This window comes from Pantherophis guttatus, chromosome 7 (assembly GCF_059756535.1).
Source record: "Pantherophis guttatus breed Tessera chromosome 7, ASM5975653v1, whole genome shotgun sequence".
In the NCBI taxonomy this organism is placed as follows: domain Eukaryota; kingdom Metazoa; phylum Chordata; class Lepidosauria; order Squamata; family Colubridae; genus Pantherophis; species Pantherophis guttatus.
Genome location: NC_142069.1, coordinates 3,488,036 through 3,505,483, shown reverse-complemented (window position 1 = coordinate 3,505,483; position 17,448 = coordinate 3,488,036). Strand labels below are relative to the sequence as shown.

The window sequence follows — 17,448 nt, the reverse complement described above, 5'->3', positions numbered from 1 at the left end:
TTAAGATCACAATTGATTTATAAAAGTTACCCTGATGATTTCGTTTTTAACAGCTTCTCTCTCTCTCTCTTAATGGGCAGGGACTCCCAGGCATACAAGGAGACCAAGTAAGTTGCATATAGAGAATCTGTGCAGGTGGTTAAAGTACTAATCTAGAAGCTAGGAGACGGTGAGTTCTAGTCCGCAGCAGGCTTTCATGGCTAAGGTGGGACTAGAACTCACCGTCTCCTGGTAATTGGCACAAAGTCACCCAGCCAGTGACTTTCATGCCTAAGGCAGGACTAGAACTCACTGTCTCCTGGTGATTAACCCTAAATTACCCAGCTGACTTTCATGCCTAAGGCAGAACTAGAACTCACTGTTTCCTGGTAATTGGCCCAAAGTCACCTAGCTGGCTTTCATGCCTAAAGTAGGACTAGTACTCACTGTCTCCTGGTAATTGGCCCAAAGTCACTCAACTGGCTTTCATGCCTAAGGTGGAACTAGAACTCACTGTCTCCTGGTGATTAACCCTAAGTTACCCAGCTGGCTTTCATGCCTAAGGCAGAACTAGAACTCACTGTCTCCTGGTAATTGGCCCAAAGTCACTCAACTGGCTTTCATGCCTAAAGTAGGACTAGTACTCAATGTTTCTCGACGATTGGCCTAAAATCATTCAGCGGCTTTAATGTCTAAGGTGGGACTAGAACTCACAGTCTCCTTGTGATTAGTTCAAAGTCAGCTTTCATGGTTAAGCCAGAACAAGAACTCATTGTCTCCTGGTGATTGGCCCAAAGCCAGCCAGCCAGCTTTCACGCCTAACGCGGGACTAGAATTCACTGTCTCTTGGTGATTGGCCCAAAGTCACCCAGTCAGCTTTCATGGTTAGGCCAGAACTAGAACTCACCATCTCCTGGTGATTGGCCCAAAGCCATCCAGCTGGCTTTCATGCCTAAGGCAGGACTAGAATTCACCGTCTCCTGGTTTCTAGCTGGTGCCTTAGCCACTAGATCGAACTGGGTCTCAGTTCTGGATTTGTGTGATATATGAGTGCATGATTTTGAACGCTCCTGTTTTGGCACCAAGCTAAATCTGTTTTCTCTGCATGGTTTTACTAGGGACTTCCTGGATTCCCAGGTCCATCTGGGTCTAAAGGAGACAGAGTGAGTTTTTGTTTTGTGTTTTACATTTGTACACAATAAAACCATGTTGATACCACACCTAAGATGTAATAGGTAGCCTTAGTTCTATGCCAGGGATCTCCAAATGTGGCAACTTTAAGACTGGTGGACTTCAACTCTTAGAATTCTCCCACCAGCCATGGCTGCAGAGGTGGCTTTCATCAGGTTCTGAACAGTTCTGGCGAACTGGTAGCAGAAATTCTGAGTAGTTCGGAGAACCGGTAGTAAAAATTCTGACTGGCCACGCCCCCATCTATTCCCTGCCTCGCGAGTCCCAGCTGATCGGGAGGAAATGGGGATTTTGCAGTATCCTTCCCCTGGATTGGGGAGGGAATGGAGATTTTACAGTATCCTTCCCATGCCACGCCCACCAAGCCATGCCCACCAAGTCATGCCACGCCCACCAAGCCACACCCACAGAACCGGTAGTAAAAAATTTTTGAAACCCACCACTGCATGGCTGGCAGAGGAATGCTAGGAGTTGAAGTTTATTGGTCTTAAAGTTGCCAGATTTGGAGACCCCGCTCTATGCCAAGGGCACCTGACATTGTGCAATATTTTCTAGTTCAACCTTCCATAAAGATTCTTCAGAATTGGGACTGGAAAGTCCTTTTACCTGAAATTAGAGCAACAACTGTTGTGTTGAAAGGACCCCGTGAGCTTAGATACTTGCTTTAACAGGTAGTCCTCGACTTACAACCATTCATTTAGTGACCACAATGGCACAATGGCGCTGTACAATCCTCACACTTATCCAGTCAAGGACTACTTGTACACAATCAAAATGTCAACTGTCCAATAAGCAAACTCAAAACAAGGAAAACACTCTCGGGAGAGTTAAGGGCCTGGTGGCTCAGCAGACTGATAGCATTGTGATTAACACCAGCTGTCTGCAATTACTGTAAGTTCGAATCCCACCAGGCTCAGGGTTGACTCAGCCTTCCATCCTTTCTAAGGTAGGTAAAATGAGGACCCAGTTTGTGGGGGCAATAAGCTGACTTTGTATAAATATACAAAAGTATGAAGGCTATTGCTTAACGCATTGTAAGCCGCCCTGAGTCTCTGGAGAAGGGTGGCATATAAATCAAATTAAAAAAAAAAATTGAATTCCCGAAAGCAAAACTTTATTGGCTACACCATGTTGGTACTGAAGAAAAGAAACCAGCTCTGGTTTTTCCTGCGCAAAGGTTTGACCCAGTTAAACAATTTATTTATTTATTGGTTCGATTTATATGGCACCCTTCTCCGGAGACTCAGGGTGGCTTACAATGCGTTAAGCAATAGCCTTCATACTTTTGTATATACCTGCTTAGTTGGGCTTTTGGCCCACCCTAAGTGGTGTTCTTTTTTATACAAAGTCAGCTTATTGCCCCCACAAACCGGGTCCTCATTTTACCTACCTCGAAAGGATGGAAGGCTGAGTCAACCTTGAGCCTGGTGAGATTTGAACTTGCAGTAATTGCAGGCAGCTGGTGTTTCTTAACAGTGCTTTAGTCTGCTGCGCCACCAAGGCTCTTCCCATAACTTCCCACCCCTGGGTAAGCCCATTGTCCAATTATGAAATGTGTTTTTTTTTTTTGTTATGGGAACAGTCCCTCTCTTTCCCGAGCACCTGCAGCGGTGACCTTGATGGCTTCCACAATCTCTGCATACATTCTCCACATTCCATTTCCCATTTCCCTCTCTCCAGTTTATTGGCAAGTTGAAAAATGTTAAGTTTTGAAAGAAGCAAAGCGGTTCAATCTTGACACAAACTGGGGGTCTTATATTTGGGTAGCATTTGAGAGACAGACCCTGAAAGTCCTTTTTCAAACCCTTTAACAACCCTATATTGTTAAATCTCTGGATTGAGAGATCTTCTCCTAGTCTTCATATTGGAGTAAAGGTACTTGTGGATCTCTAAAATACATCATCGAATGAGCCAGATAAGCAGGGATTGCCACCTGACAAACCATCAAGCAGAAAGCACACCCAATGTATAATTCACCGATCACAACTGTATGTGCATTAATTGATCCTCAGGTCATAAAAAGCCACATTGTGGGTTTTATACCACAAGTAGATTTGGGCTCTGTCGGATAAGCAGTACATAAACACAACGTCTCTTCTGCAGGGAGAACCAGGATACGTGCTTGGAAGCATGGAGGTCATCTCAGGAAAAAGCGGACATCCAGGTCCTCCTGTAAGTAAAAGAAAATATTTTGAGGGGTCCTCGGAGCTCTCTGAGCTTGGTTGTTTTCTGGTAGATGTTTTATGACCCAACTAGGTAACATCATCAGTGATAGGAGGAGGAGGAGGAGGCTTTAGGGAATGGAGGAAAAGAAGAAGGGGAGGAGGGAGAAAGGAAGGAGAAAGGGAGGAGGAGGAGGAGGAGGAGGAGGAGGAGGAGGAGGAGGAGGAGGAGGAGGAGGAGGAGGAGGAGGAGGAGGAGAAACGACTGTGGAATCCTTGGTGCTCTCGGAGACAAAGCTCAGAGAGCACCAAGGAGCCCATGGTGCTCCTCCTGCTCCTCTTCCTCCTCCTCATTCTCCACCATTCCTTATACCCCACTCCCTTCTAGCATGGATAATGTTACCTAGTTGGGTCATGAAATGTCTGCAAGAAAACAATAGAGCTCAGAGAGCACACAGGACCCCACCGTCCTCCTTCTCCTCCTCCTCCCCCCAAACCCCACTTCCTTCTAGCACTGATGATGTTACCTAGTTGGGTCATAAAAGTCTGCAAGAAAACAATAGTATTAGTATTAGTATTTATTACGTTTTTATATCGCCCTTCTCTCGAAGGACTCAGGGCGGTGAACAGCCAGGTTTAAAATGCATACAACATGAAAATTAAAATAATTTAAAAATAATTAAATCACTTTGGCGTCCCAATTTTAAAACCCCATTACCCATAAAATTAATCAATTAAAATTTTAAGCCAGCCCGGCTTGCTGAAACAAGAAAGTCTTCAGAGCCCGGCAGAAAGTACGGAGGTCCGGGATCAGTCGTATCCCTGGGGGTGGCTCGTTCCAGAGGGCGGGTGCCCCCACAGAGAAGGCTCCCCCCTGGGGGTCGCCAGCCAACATTGCTTGACCGACGGCACCCTGAGGAGACCCTCTCTGTGGGAGCGTATTGGCCGGTGAGAGGTTATCGATGGCAGAAGGTGGTCTCGTAGATACCCAGGCTAGAGAGCACCAAGGACCCCACAATTCAGCCCTGAGCTACAGATATTTCTCCCTTTTCCTTTTCTTTTTTAATTTTAAAAAACAAACTTTATTAGATTTAAAAAAAAAATTGTATAAAACATTCACAATCTTAAAATACAATCAACAATATCAACAAAACAACAAAGTATATATAACGTATATAAGTACACATATATACAAAAACTTATTTTCCTTTTTTTCCCTTAACGACGGTGTATAATTATTACTTTTAATTTCTTACTAAATTTTGACTTTACCTTCTTTTCCATTGGTTCATCCGCTCATACCAACTGTCCCGTATCTTAAAATACTGTGAGTCTTCCTTATCTTTCAATGTCAACGTTAGTCTATCCATTTCTGCACCTGTGTAGATTTTTTGAATCGTTCCCCACAATTCAGCCCTGAGCTACAGATATTTCTCCCTTTTCCTTTTCTACAGATCTTTTTCCTCTTCTGGCATCTGGGAGGGTTAAGACTGTCACCCCAAAGCTTCAGATCAGATTAGTATCATCTTGGGAGCAGAAAGTAGAATTCTAAGCCTCTGTGCCTCTTACTCACTGGAAGGAATTCTGGGAGCGGAAATCCAAACCTCTCCAGGCTGCCCAGATTGAGAAACTCTGCTGTGATATCTGGCTGAATATATTTTATATGTTTATTTCAGGGCCAAAAAGGGCAGCCGGGGGTTCCCGGTGTAGCAGGCCCGCCAGGTTTGCCAGGCCTATCTGGACCCCAGGGACCGCCTGGCTCGTCAGTGAAGGTATGTAAGATTTTGGCCTAGAGGTGGAGCTCTAGCCTCACAATCGGGAGGTTGTGAGTTCGATCCTAGGTAGAGCCACAATGTAGGGTCTCCTGTTTGGGCAGGGGGTTGGACTAGATGACCTGCAAGATCCCTTCCAACTCTGTTAATCTGTTGTGCATTGCGTCCTAGTTGTCAATCATTCCCAATGCATTTTTAAAGCCAACCTATATTGCCTCCTTGGCTTGTGACCAGGGGGCGGTTTCACATATTGTGGCCACCGGTTCGCCCCACATGCGCACGCTCGCTGCGCGCATGGCACCTTCTGCACATGAGCCCGGCCTCCCGCGCATGCTCTTTGCTCATGCGCTCACCTTCCACTCATGTGCCCGGCCTCAAAAACGTGGCTAAATAGGACGGCATTTCGTCCGGGTCAGCCATCTGCAGTTGCCGCAACCGTTTCGCCCGAACCGGTCTGAACCGGCTGAATATTTATTTTTTATTTATTTTATTTTATTTATTTTATTCAATTTGTATACCACTTCTGCTTGTGACTCTAGACCAGGGGTGGGTTCTAAATTTTTTTTACTACCGGTTCTGTGGGCGTGGCTTATTTTGTGGGCGTGGCTTGATGGTCATGTGACAATTCTTTAGGATTTAGCAGAGGTGCTGGTCTACCAGGCTTTTAACTGCTTGCAGAGCTGTACCGGTCTACCTATTTGTTTTTGGAGGCACCGATCTACCACCACACTGCCTTTTAACACTGATCAGCTGTAGGGCGGCCCTTTGAAGCCCTGCGGAAAGAGTTTAAACAGTTTTTTTCCTTCTAGCCGATCAGCTGGGACTCGGGGGGCAGCAATAGATTGGGGGCGGGATCAAATAAAAGGTAAGAATAACATGGGGCGGGAGGGCCCAGCTCCCGAACAAAGAGAACCAGTTTGGTGACATCATATCGTCACCACTACCGGCTCGGCCGAACCGGGCCGAACCAGGAGGAACCCACCACTGCTCTAGACCAGTGATGGCTAATCTTTTTGCCGTCACGTGTCAAAAGCAGGGGGAACGGGTGGGTGTCACACATGCACGTGCCCACACCCATAATTCAACGCGCCCCGCCCCGCCTCACCGCACTCCCCTCACTTTTGGCAGGCAATGGCACAGTGGGCCCTGTAGGCCCGTTTTTCGCCCTTCCCAGGCTCCAGAGGCTTTCTTGGAGCCTGTGGAAGGTGAAAATGGCCTTCCGCAACCCCCTCGGAGGCCCTCGGAAGTCGGCCCATTTGCCGACTTCCGGTGGGCCCAGAAGGCTCGAAAATCAGCTGGCCGGCGTGCACATGCACACTGCAGCTGAGCTAGTTCAACACTCGTGTGCCCGCCAATATGGCTCCGTGTGCTACCTGTGCCACGCGTGCCATAGGTTCGCCATCACGACTCTAGACTTTTCAGCCAATCAGTTAAATGTATGAAGGCTAAACCATACGAAGAATGGGTTGCAGGAATTGGATATGTCTACTTTAATGAAAAGGAGGACTAGGGGAGACATGATAGCAGTCTTCCAATATTTGAGGGGCTGCCAGAAAGAAGAGGGGATCAACCTCTTCTCCAAAGCACCTGAAGGCAGGACAGGAAGCAATGGGTAGAAAGTAATCAAGGAGAGAAGCAACCTAGAATTAAGGAGGAAATTTCCTGACAGGGAGAACAATTAACCAGTGGAACTCCTTGCCTCCAGAAATTGTTGGTGCTCCAACACTGGAGGCTTTTAAGAAGAGACAACCATCTGTCCGCAATAGTAAGGTCTCCCACTTGAGCAGGGGGTTGGACTAGAAGACTTCCAATTCAGTGATTCCGTTATCCTGTGAAACGTTTCCTCACTTTGTGACCTGTTCCGCTGTTTCAATTCCAGGGTGAAGCTGGAGACCCAGGCCTCAGAGTAAGTAGTGTTTTTCTTCGTTTAGTGTCGGTTCCTCTTTTAGACTCCATGAGATTCTTTTCCCGTGAGGTCTGCGCCACGGTGGCGCAGCGGAGAGAGTGCAGCACTGCAGGCTACTTCTTCTGCTGACAGCCGGCTGCCTGGAATTTGGCAGTTCGAATCTAACCAGGCTCAAGGTTGACTCAGCCTTCCATCCTTCCGAGGTGGGTAAAATGAGGACCCAGATTGTTGGGGGCAAGAGGCTGTCTCTGTAAACCGCTTAGAGAAGGCTAGAAAGCACTGTGAAGTGGTACATTGTGAAGTGGTAGGTCTAAGTGCTATTGCTTGGGAAGGAAGGAGGTAAGGGAGGGAGGGAGGGAGGGAGGGAGGGAGAGAGGAAGGAAGGAAGGAAGGAAGGAAGGAAGGAAGGAAGGAAGGAAGGAAGGAAGGAAGGAAGGAAGGAAGGAAAAGATGGAAGGGAGGGCGGGAGGAAGGGAGGAAAAGATGGAAGGAAGGAAAAGATGGATGGATGAATGGAAGGAAGGAAGGAAAAGATGGATGGATGGAAGGAAGGAAAAGATGGATGGATGGATGGATGGATGGATGGATGGAAGGAAGGAAGGAAGGAAGGAAGGAAGGAAGGAAGGAAGGAAGGATGGATGGATCATGGTGGCACAGCGGTGAGTCTGCAATATTGCAGGCTGACTCTGCCGACTGCCAGCAATTCGATTCTGACCTGCTCAAGGTTGACTCAGCCTTCCATCCTTCCGAGGTGGGTAAAATGAGGACCCAGACTGTCGGGGGCAAGAGGCTGACTCTGTAAACCGCTTAGAGAAGGCTGGGTTTCTGCAACCGTCATAAATACATGCCAGTTGCCAAGCACTCAAATTTTGATCATGTGACTGTGGGGGGGGAAACGCCGGGACGGTCATAAGTGCGAGGACCACTCCTTAGTCACTTTTTTTTTCAGTCATTTTGAACGGTCGCTAAACAAAACGTTGTAAGTCGAGAACTACCTGCCCTGTAATGGCCTGGTTGCTGCCAAGACCACGACTGGATTTCGACCACGTCTCAATCACGAGCTGTCAATCACGCCTGGCTCAGCGTGTTTTGTAAAGCCAACCTCTTTGTTTTTTTAGGGTCCCCGAGGCAGAAGCGGGATCAAAGGAGAGAAAGGAGGAAGAGGAGAATTGGTGAGTGGGATCTTCTGCTCCTAACCGGATCTCTTCATCGTGTGGAGGAAGATCTGTAGGAATGTTTTTACTCAAGGGAGATGATACCCCTAGTAGGGACAAAGCAAATAAGTTGGTAACCCTCATTTATAATTAGCTCCTTGTGCCTTCCCAATTGTAGTCATAAGTCAAGGACTACCTGTACCATCCCTGACTATTCAATTGCTGTTAGCCCTCTAATATGGCTTAAAGGTTGAATTAACTTTCTAGACAGGTGTATCCTTATCTCAGCGGAAACCTAACAAAGAGACTCTTTTTGACTTTTTCAGGGGAAACCTGGCTTACCTGGTCCAATCGGACTGGATGGTCCACCTGGACTTCCGGGAGCCAAAGGTGAAAAGGTACCTGTCCTATATCTTCCAGTAATCAGACGATATTGGTAGTACAGTGGTCTAAAGCACCCTGTTATTAAGACCAGCTGCCTGCAATTACTGCAGGTTCGAATCTCGCCAAGGCTCAAGGTTGACTCAGCCTTCCATCCTTTCTAAGGTAGGTAAATTGAGGACCCAGATTGTGGGGGCAATAAGCTGACTTTGTATAAATATACAAAAGGATGAAGGCTATTGCTTAACGCATTGTAAGCTGCCCTGAGTCTCCGGAGAAGGGCGGCATATAAATCAAATTTAAATATATATATATATTATCAGCAAATTAAAGTCACTTTTTTCAACACTGCAAGTTCCAGTCCGATCTTTCTATATTTTAAAGTTGAAAGCTTCATATTCTCCCGTTAATGTTTTATTTCTCTTTAGGGTCTACGATCCATCTCCGTGTACTAATTCGCCGCTTTCTCATGCTTTCTTTTAAGGATCTTTCTTTTAAAAATTCTTTTATTGGGTTTAAATCAGGGGTGAAATGCTCCCGGTTCGGACCGGATCACCCGATCCGGTAGCGATGGAGGCGGGTGGTTCGGAGAACCGGTAGCAAAAATCCCTGGCGCCCCCCCCCCATGCCCAGCTGAGCCGCGTGATCATCAGAGGCTTTTTTTTCTTTTAAATGCCAAGCTGAGTTGCCTGATCGGCAGAGGCATTTAAAAGAAAAAAAGCCTCTGCCAATCAGGCAACTCAGCTGGGATCGTCAGAGCCTTTTGAAAGCATTTTTTTACAACTTCTTTGGCGAAGAGGTTGTAGAAAAAATGGTTTTAAAAGTAAAAAAAAAAAGGCCACGCCCACCCAGTCACATTAACCCCACCCACCCACCAAGCCACCCCCACAGAACCGGTAGTAACAAATTTTAGATTTCACCACTGGTTTAAATCTCTAGTTTAGAAGTTGAAAATCGTTTCACCTCAGTTCCGATCCTCTGTTCACAAACCGCTCCAACTCAATCTTCTCCTCCCGATTGTCACAGCTTCGGTCTTGCCCAGAAGTGTTATTCAGCTGGTTCGGACAAGTTCGGGCGAACCGGTAGTAATGACCTACCGGATCACCCCAACGATGCCCTTGAAGTGATGTCCCGGTGCCTGGAGGCCGTGCGGATCTGGATGGGGAGAAACGGGCTCAGGCTCAACCCATCCAAGACCGAGTGGCTGTGGTTTCTGGCGTCCCGATATAGTCAGTTGGCGCCATCACTGACTATTGGGGGCGAATCATTGGCCCCCACGGAGAGGGCTCGCAACTTGGGCGTCCTCCTGGATTCACGGCTGTCTTTAGAAGAGCATTTGACGGCCGTGACCGGGAGGATTTTTCATCAGGTTCGCCTGATTCGCCAGTTGCGTCCCTTTCTGGATCGGGACTCCTTACGCACAGTCACTCAGGCGCTCGTCACTTCCCGCCTGGACTATTGTAACGCTCTCTACATGGGGCTCCCCTTGAGGAGCATCCAGAGGCTCCAACTGGCGCAGAGTGCGGCCGCACGGGTGGTGATGGGAGCGACATGGCGCTCCCATGTAACGCCTCTCCTGCACGAACTGCACTGGCTCCCGGTGGCCTTCCAGGTGCGCTTCAAGATTTTGGTTACCACCTTTAGAGCGCTCCATGGCTTAGGACCTGGTTACCTACGGGACCACCTACTACCACCAATAGCCTCCCACCGGCCGGTACGCTCTCATAGAGTGGGGCTCCTCCGGGTGCCGTGGGCCAAACAATGTTGACTGGCGGCCCCCAGGGGGAGAGCCTTCTCTGTGGGGGCAGGTGGAATGAATTGCCCCCGGAGATTCGTATGATCCTTGACCTACGTACCTTTCACCATGCCCTTAGGACTTTACTGTTTCAACAGGCTGGGCTGGCTTAATAACGAATTTTAATGGGTATTTTAGTTTTTTAAATATAAGGCCAAATTATTTAATAAGTTTTAAATTGTTTTTAAATTGTATGGATTGACGTGTTTTATTGTGGCTGTGCACCGCCCTGAGTCCCTCGGGAGAAGGGCGGTATAAAAATTTAAATAAATAAATAAATAAATAAATAAATAAATAAATAAATAAATAAATAAATAAATAAATAAATAAATAAATAAATAAATAAATAAATAAATAAATAAATAAATAAATAAATAAAATCTTCACTACTTCCATTTTAGGGCGAGGTTGGAATCGGACTGATGGGGATGCCAGGGTTAAAGGGAAACGAAGGAGATAAGGTAGGCGTTGATTCTGTCATAAAGTTTGTTCTTTAATTATGGGTTCAAAATAATACCTACAGATTGTAATAATAATACAAACAGAAATATCTTTTGACGGATTACAGAATATTAAACATCTGGAGCCCATCCGTCGCTGACCTCAAAGAACAATGAACAACCAGTACAGCTAGTCCTTGACTTACAACCATTCGTTTAGCGACCGTTCAAAGTTACAACGGCACTGAGAAAAGGGACTTATGACTGTTTTTCACGCTTATGACCGTTGCAGCATTCCCACAGTCACATGATCCAAATTTAGATGCTTGGCAACTGGCATGTACTTATGACGGTTGCAATGTCCCCGGGGTCACATGATCCCCTTTTGCGACTAAGCAGATAAAGCCAGATTCGCTTAACAACCTTGTGACTAATGTAACCGCTGCAGTGGTTCACTTAACAACGGTGGTTAGAAAGATCGTAAAACAGGGCCAAAGAAAAAAAAAGCCACCTCTTTTAATCACCGTCACGCTTAGCAACAGAAATTTTGGGCTCAATTGCGGTTGTAAATCAAGGATTATAGTTGTAGTCTCCCATCCAGATACCAGCCTGGTCTGACCCTGCTTAGCTTCTAAGCTTGCTCAAGGTCAAACAGTTGATGCTGAGACAATTCAGCCCTTCAAGAAAAATTAATCCTATCCCCTTCCGCTTTTTAAAAGTGAATTTTCTTTTTCTTTTTTTCTTGCATTGCCTTCCTTTTCCCTTCTCCTTTCATCCTCCCTTCCTTGCCTTGGCCTTTCCTTTCCTCTCTTCTCCTTTCCTTTCCTTTCACTCAATTTTTAAATATTTCTTGGTATATCTTTGCTGTCACCTCTCTGCAAAAAACAAACGGAAAAAAAAAACTAGCGTAGAAGTCCGTAACCAAAATAAATTCCCCTTTCTCTCTGTTGGAAGAAATATCCTTCTGGGTTCAGTTCCAAGTGGGGGAAAAGACACTGGATTCATGGAAGTTGCTTGGAATGATGGTTTAATGGTGGACAGGATCACATGCCTTGGAGATCCTGGGCACAAAGGGCAGAGATGCTGAGAATGCCTGAGTTTTATGCCCTCTGTTGGGCTTTGAATTTGAGCTTGTATTCTGATTGGATGTCAGACTCCCATGGGGTCATGCAGGGGTAACTTTGTAGGTTGTCTTTGTCCAAGGCTTGGTTGAGCCTTGCTGGGTGATGATGTAATGAAAGGGCTTTGGGCAATTCCTACTATGGCTCTGCCTGAAGGAGGTAGATCTTTGTTATGTAGAATAGACTAGTCCAGGCCTTAATGGCCCATTGACAAAGGTGTGTGGGAGTGGGGGCTGAGTTTCTGCCTCCCTTTTAAGGGAAATATTCTGCCCTTTTTAATATTTCCTAAAATATCTCATTTTCCTAGGAGAGGGGTGGGTGCTAACTTCTTTCTAAATGGAACACCAAAAATGAAAGAAAGCGAATCTTAAGAAAAAGGAAATGTTGATTTTTGAGCCCAAATGGGGAGCTTTGGGGGAAGAAAGGCTGCAAAATTAATAAATAAACATTTGATAGGATGCAATAATTGTCTTCTTTATGTCCCATCGCAGGGAATTATGGGGCATCCAGGACTCCAGGGGCCAAAAGTAAGTTTTGAAAGATGGTTTTCCGTTCATATTTCAAAATTAAAGATACCTTCAGCAAAAGCCTGAGGATTTTCTGCTGACGGCTTTACGAGACGATCCAAATTTAAAATTAAAATTCAATTAAAATACACAGAAAGAAAGTAACTTCTCTTCTTCTCTGGCTCTGAATAATTTTGGATACTCCATACAGGTAGTCCTCGACTTACGACTGAAATTAATCACAGCGTTGCAGTTAAGTCATGTTAAGGAATCATACGACCATGCCTGATTTTATGGCAGCGGTCATTAAGCGAATGCTATGGTTGTTAAGCCAACGCTGCCGTCATTAAGGGAAGCCATTTTAGCCCAGCAAGGTTTTTGGCCGAAAACAGGCTTGTCCATCAGAACTTTGGAATTGCATCATTGCATTACCTCTTTTTTTATTTATTTTTATTATTATTATTTCCAAGGTTAAAATACAGAATTAAACGGGGGGGGGAGGAAAAAAATTACAATACGAAAACAAACAAACAAAAAAAGAAAATTACAATACAAAAAGAAAAAAAGTATATAAAACAAAATGCGTTTTGCATCAGTGATGGGTTTCAAATTTTTTTACTACCGTTCTGTGGGTGTGTCTTGGTGGGCGTGGCTTGGTGGGCATGGCAGGGAAAGGATACTGTAAATCTCCATTCCCTCCCCACTCCAGGAGAAAAATACTGTAAAATCTCCATTCCCTCCCCACTCCAGGGGAAGGATACTCTAAAATCTCCATTTCCTCCCTAATCCAGGGGAAGGATACTATAAAATCACCATTCCCTTCTCACTCCAGGGGAAAGATACTGTAAAATCTCCATTTCCTCCCTAATCCAGGGGAAGGATACTATAAAATCACCATTCCCTTCTCACTCCAGGGGAAAGATACTGTAAAATCTCCATTTCCTCCCCACTCCAGGGGAAGGATACTGCAAAATCCCCATTTCCTCCCAATCAGCTGGGACTCAGGAGGCAGAGAATAGATGGGGGCGTGGCCATCCAGAATTTTTACTACCGGTTCTCCAAACTACTCAAAATTTCCGCTACCGGTTCTCCAGAACTGGTCAGAACCTGCTGAAAACCCACCTGTGGTTTGCGTGTATGTGTGATAAGTACTTCTTTTGGAGTCTGTGGTAACTTCCAGTGGTCGCTAAATGAGACCGGTTGTAAATCGAGGACTACCTGTACTGTATTCCCACCTAAGGAAATAGCCGCTTATGTGTGTGTGTGTGTGTAAACAAAAGACACTGGGCGAAAAGTTGCTACAAATAGTCTTAACTTTTTTTAAAAAGTTGAATTATTTTTAATTAGCTGAATTATTATTTTAATCATCTTAAAATTGTTTTGAATTATTTTTAATTCACCCAAATCTTTGTTGTTATGCTTAGTTCTGTTTTTCTAGCAGAAATTTCTCCTGAATTGATTCTGGCTTTCTCTTTAGGGGGAGCAAGGATTTCCTGGGGAAGAAGGACCCCCTGGCTTAAGGGTAAGAACAGCCGCAAAGATTTCTTGGCTCCTTTGTCTGTTTACATCCTGCCTTTATTTTTATTTTTATTATTTTTTATAAATAACTCAAGGCAGTGAATATATCCACTGATCAGCCCAAAATCACCCAGCTGGCTTTCATACATTAGGCAGGACTAGAACTCACCGTCTCCTGGTGTTTGACCCAAAGTCACCCAGCTGGCTTTCATACATTAGGCAGGACTAGAACTCACCGTCTCCTGGTGTTTGGCCCAAAGTCACCCAGTTGGTTTTCATACATAAGGCAGGACTAGAACTCACTATCCCCTGGTGATTGACCTCAAACAACCCAGCTGGCTTTCATCCAAGGCAGAACTAGAATTCACAGTCTCTTTCTGGGGAAGGGGAAGTGAGGCCATAAGTCCATCAGGGTCATACGATATTCCACTAAGCGACGGAGTTGATAGCCCCAATTGTTGTCACTAAGTGAGGACTAACAATATGAAAATCAAACGTTTACTGATTTACTCCACTCTGCAGATTTACCATAAAAATGGCATTTATTCTTTTTCTTTCTTTTTTTAATCCAGGGAAAAAGGGGACAAGATGGGATCAAGGGAGAAAAGGTGAGGTGCATTTTATGCTTTTCTGAGGGGAATTTAAATCTCGTCGTGACTCACTATAACCCCTGCCTGCACCATATTTTCATCGTGACATTAGCTGCGTCCCCCCATTCATGAATGCAAATTGTAGCTTCACACAACAACTTGTATTTGATGTGAAAGATGGATCTGTTGCAGGGAAGGGGGTGACTCCGATGGGAAACATCTTTTGGTTTTTTTGTTTGGTTTTTTGTTTGTTTTTAAATTTGATTTATATGCCGCCCTTCTCCGGAGACTCAGGGCGGCTTACAATGCGCTAAGCAATAGCCTTCATCCTTTTGTATATTTATACAAAGTCAGCTTATTGCCCCCACAATCTGGGTCCTCATTTCACCTTCCTTTGAAAGGATGGAAAGCTGAGTCAACCTTGAGCCTGGCGAGATTCGAACCAGCAGTAATTGCAGGCAGCTGGTTTTAATAACAGGGTGCTTTAGACCACTGTACTTCCAAGGGTTGTTGTTGGGTTAAGATTTGATGTGTGTGCATGCCTACAGACCTTCACAGAATCACAACCCTATTGTTCTGCCCTCCACAACAGTTTCACTGGGAAAATGAATTGCCCATCCCTGTGTTAAACGATTCACAGCAGGATTTAAGCTGTTGCAAGCCAAGCTGCCTTTTGCAATTGACTGATGGTGATTGCGTCAATGCCGGTGGCTTTCAAATCATAATAATTATTACTGCTATTATTATATTATTAGGGACTCTTAGGCCCTGAGGGACCAAAAGGAGACCAAGTAAGTAAAAAATAATAATAATAATGAATAGAACAAACTGTCTCTTCACTAATAGAATAATATCGTATCCGATGATGATTATGTTATCCGTTCAGCCGTGTCCGACTCTCGGGTGATTCACTGGGCCATATCTTCCAATCTTATATTACTTAAAAACAGAATAATAACAGTGTAAGAGAGTTGGAAGGGACTTTGTAGGTCATTTAGTCCAACCCTACTTCTTTGAGTTGTTGTATTCTTTGATATCCTGGTTTCCTTTTACCACTGACTCTTGAAAAGCATAATTGCTTCCTCCGCTTAATTTCCATGCGTGAGATGGCCAAAGTAAGTGAGAATCAGTGCTTTCCAGAGACATATCGGGTGTCACGTGCTCCAGTACCTGCTTGGTAACAGAATAACAAAGTGGGAAGGGACCTTGGAGGTCTACTAGTCCAACCCCCTCCTCAGGCAGGAGACCCTAAAACATTTCAGACAAATGGTTGTCCAGTCTTCTTCCTTGTTGTGGCTCCGTTGCCTGAGCCTGGGCTATCGACAGATGCAGACTCTGAGAGTGAGGGAGAGGAGTTGGCAAGGCCTCCCTCTCCAGGACCCTCCTCTCTGGCAATGCCTCCGGAGGACACCGAAGACCAAAAGATAGGCTCAGAGCCAAGCACGTCCCCACAGCCACAGGTGGACAGCGACGGAGTAGATAAGTGCTGGCTGGACCCTCGCCAGAGGCGCAGGGAGAAGCGTGCGCAGCAGAGGGGAAGGCGTGCCAGAGATTAGCTGAGTCACTGGACCACACCCCACAGGGTATAAATGTGGGTGTGGTGGCCGGTTCAGTTTGTGACGAGCAAAAACTAGAAATAATCCATGATCTCTGTGTTACTGGACTTTGCCTGCTTTATCGGACTGCATTTGGATTAATCCTTGTATTGTTGACACTCTGCCTGTTTTATCGGAATGCTGGCAGTCTAATCTTTGTTTTCTGTGAGTAAAGTCTGAATTGGCAGCTAGCCACTGGGTTGCTGCCAGCTTTATCTTCAAAGAACTTTGTCGTGTGGCTTATTAACTCCGGGCCGTCTGTGGGGGTGCGTGAGTGGAACAGGGACAGAACATTGTTAAAAATCTCCAGTGATGAAACACCCACAACTTCTGGAGGCAAGTTGTTCCACCGATTGATTGTTCTCCCTGTCATAAAATTCCTCCTTAGTTCCAGGTTGCTTCTCTCCTTGATTAGTTTCCATCCGTTGCTTCTTGTCCTGCCTTCTGGTGCTTTGGAGAATCATTTGACCCCCCCCCCCTCTTCTTTGTTGCAGCCCCTCAAAGATTAGAAGATGCTATCATGTCCCCGCTAGTCCACAACATCACTCTTAATTGATCGTTCGCTTAGATTTAATGTTCCAGCCTGTTGCTTTAACACTGCCATTAGTCGATAATGAATTTCTAATATTCACGAAAAAGCCATCGTGGTTCATTCATCCCTCATTTAGCTTCGGTTCTCTGACTTCTTGCTATTATATTTCTATTAGCCATAAATTGAGTCATTCCACTCCGGGCCGAACAGCTAAGAGAGCAAAGTCTGATGTGAAAGTTCAAGAAAGTTGAGAGAAATTTTTCTCTGGCTTTCAGTGCCAAGTTCAAAACAAAAGGCGGAAGTGTATTTTTTTTAAAAGTTGGGATGTGGCTTGCTTTGTTTTCTACCCTTCCTGAATATGCATTGAATATGAAATACAGGTGGTCCTCGACTTACGACCACAACTGAGCCCAAAATGTATATTGTTAAGTGAGACACAATGAGTTTTGCCCCATTTTACAACCTTTCTAGCCAAAGTTGTTATGTGAATCATTGCAGTTGTTAAGTGAGTAGCATGGTTGTTAAGTGAATCTGACTTTCCCTTTTTCCCTTTTAAAATGTAAATTTTAATCTGTTTTTAATTATTGGGGTGTTTTGAATTTGTCTTGGGCCAAATTGTTTAATTCGGTTTTATTTTGCTTTTAAATTTTGTATTTATGTGTTTTATCTTGTGGCTGTTCACCGCCCTGAGTCCTTCGGGAGTAGGGCGGTATATAAATCAAATAAAACCTAAAAAAAAAAAAAAACCTTCCCCCATGGACTTTGCTTGTCAGAAGGTCGCAAAAAGGGGATCAGGTGACCCCGGG

General features: G+C 45.1%; 1 protein-coding gene across 8 annotated transcripts in view; it reads left to right on the top strand.

Moving 5' to 3' along the window:
- The window catches only part of LOC117658814 (uncharacterized), a 131,485-nt gene that overhangs the window by 19,832 nt on the left and 94,205 nt on the right, over nt 1-17,448 (top strand). For all 8 annotated transcript variants that reach the window (XM_087873560.1, XM_087873558.1, XM_087873555.1 and 5 more), the window contains 12 exons: nt 81-107; nt 1,098-1,142; nt 3,274-3,342; nt 5,009-5,104; nt 6,984-7,010; nt 8,129-8,182; nt 8,491-8,562; nt 10,742-10,801; nt 12,393-12,428; nt 13,885-13,929; nt 14,498-14,533; nt 15,271-15,306. In XM_087873560.1, coding sequence (XP_087729686.1) covers nt 81-107; nt 1,098-1,142; nt 3,274-3,342; nt 5,009-5,104; nt 6,984-7,010; nt 8,129-8,182; nt 8,491-8,562; nt 10,742-10,801; nt 12,393-12,428; nt 13,885-13,929; nt 14,498-14,533; nt 15,271-15,306 — 603 coding nt within the window. The remainder of the gene's footprint in view (nt 1-80; nt 108-1,097; nt 1,143-3,273; nt 3,343-5,008; nt 5,105-6,983; nt 7,011-8,128; nt 8,183-8,490; nt 8,563-10,741; nt 10,802-12,392; nt 12,429-13,884; nt 13,930-14,497; nt 14,534-15,270; nt 15,307-17,448) is intronic.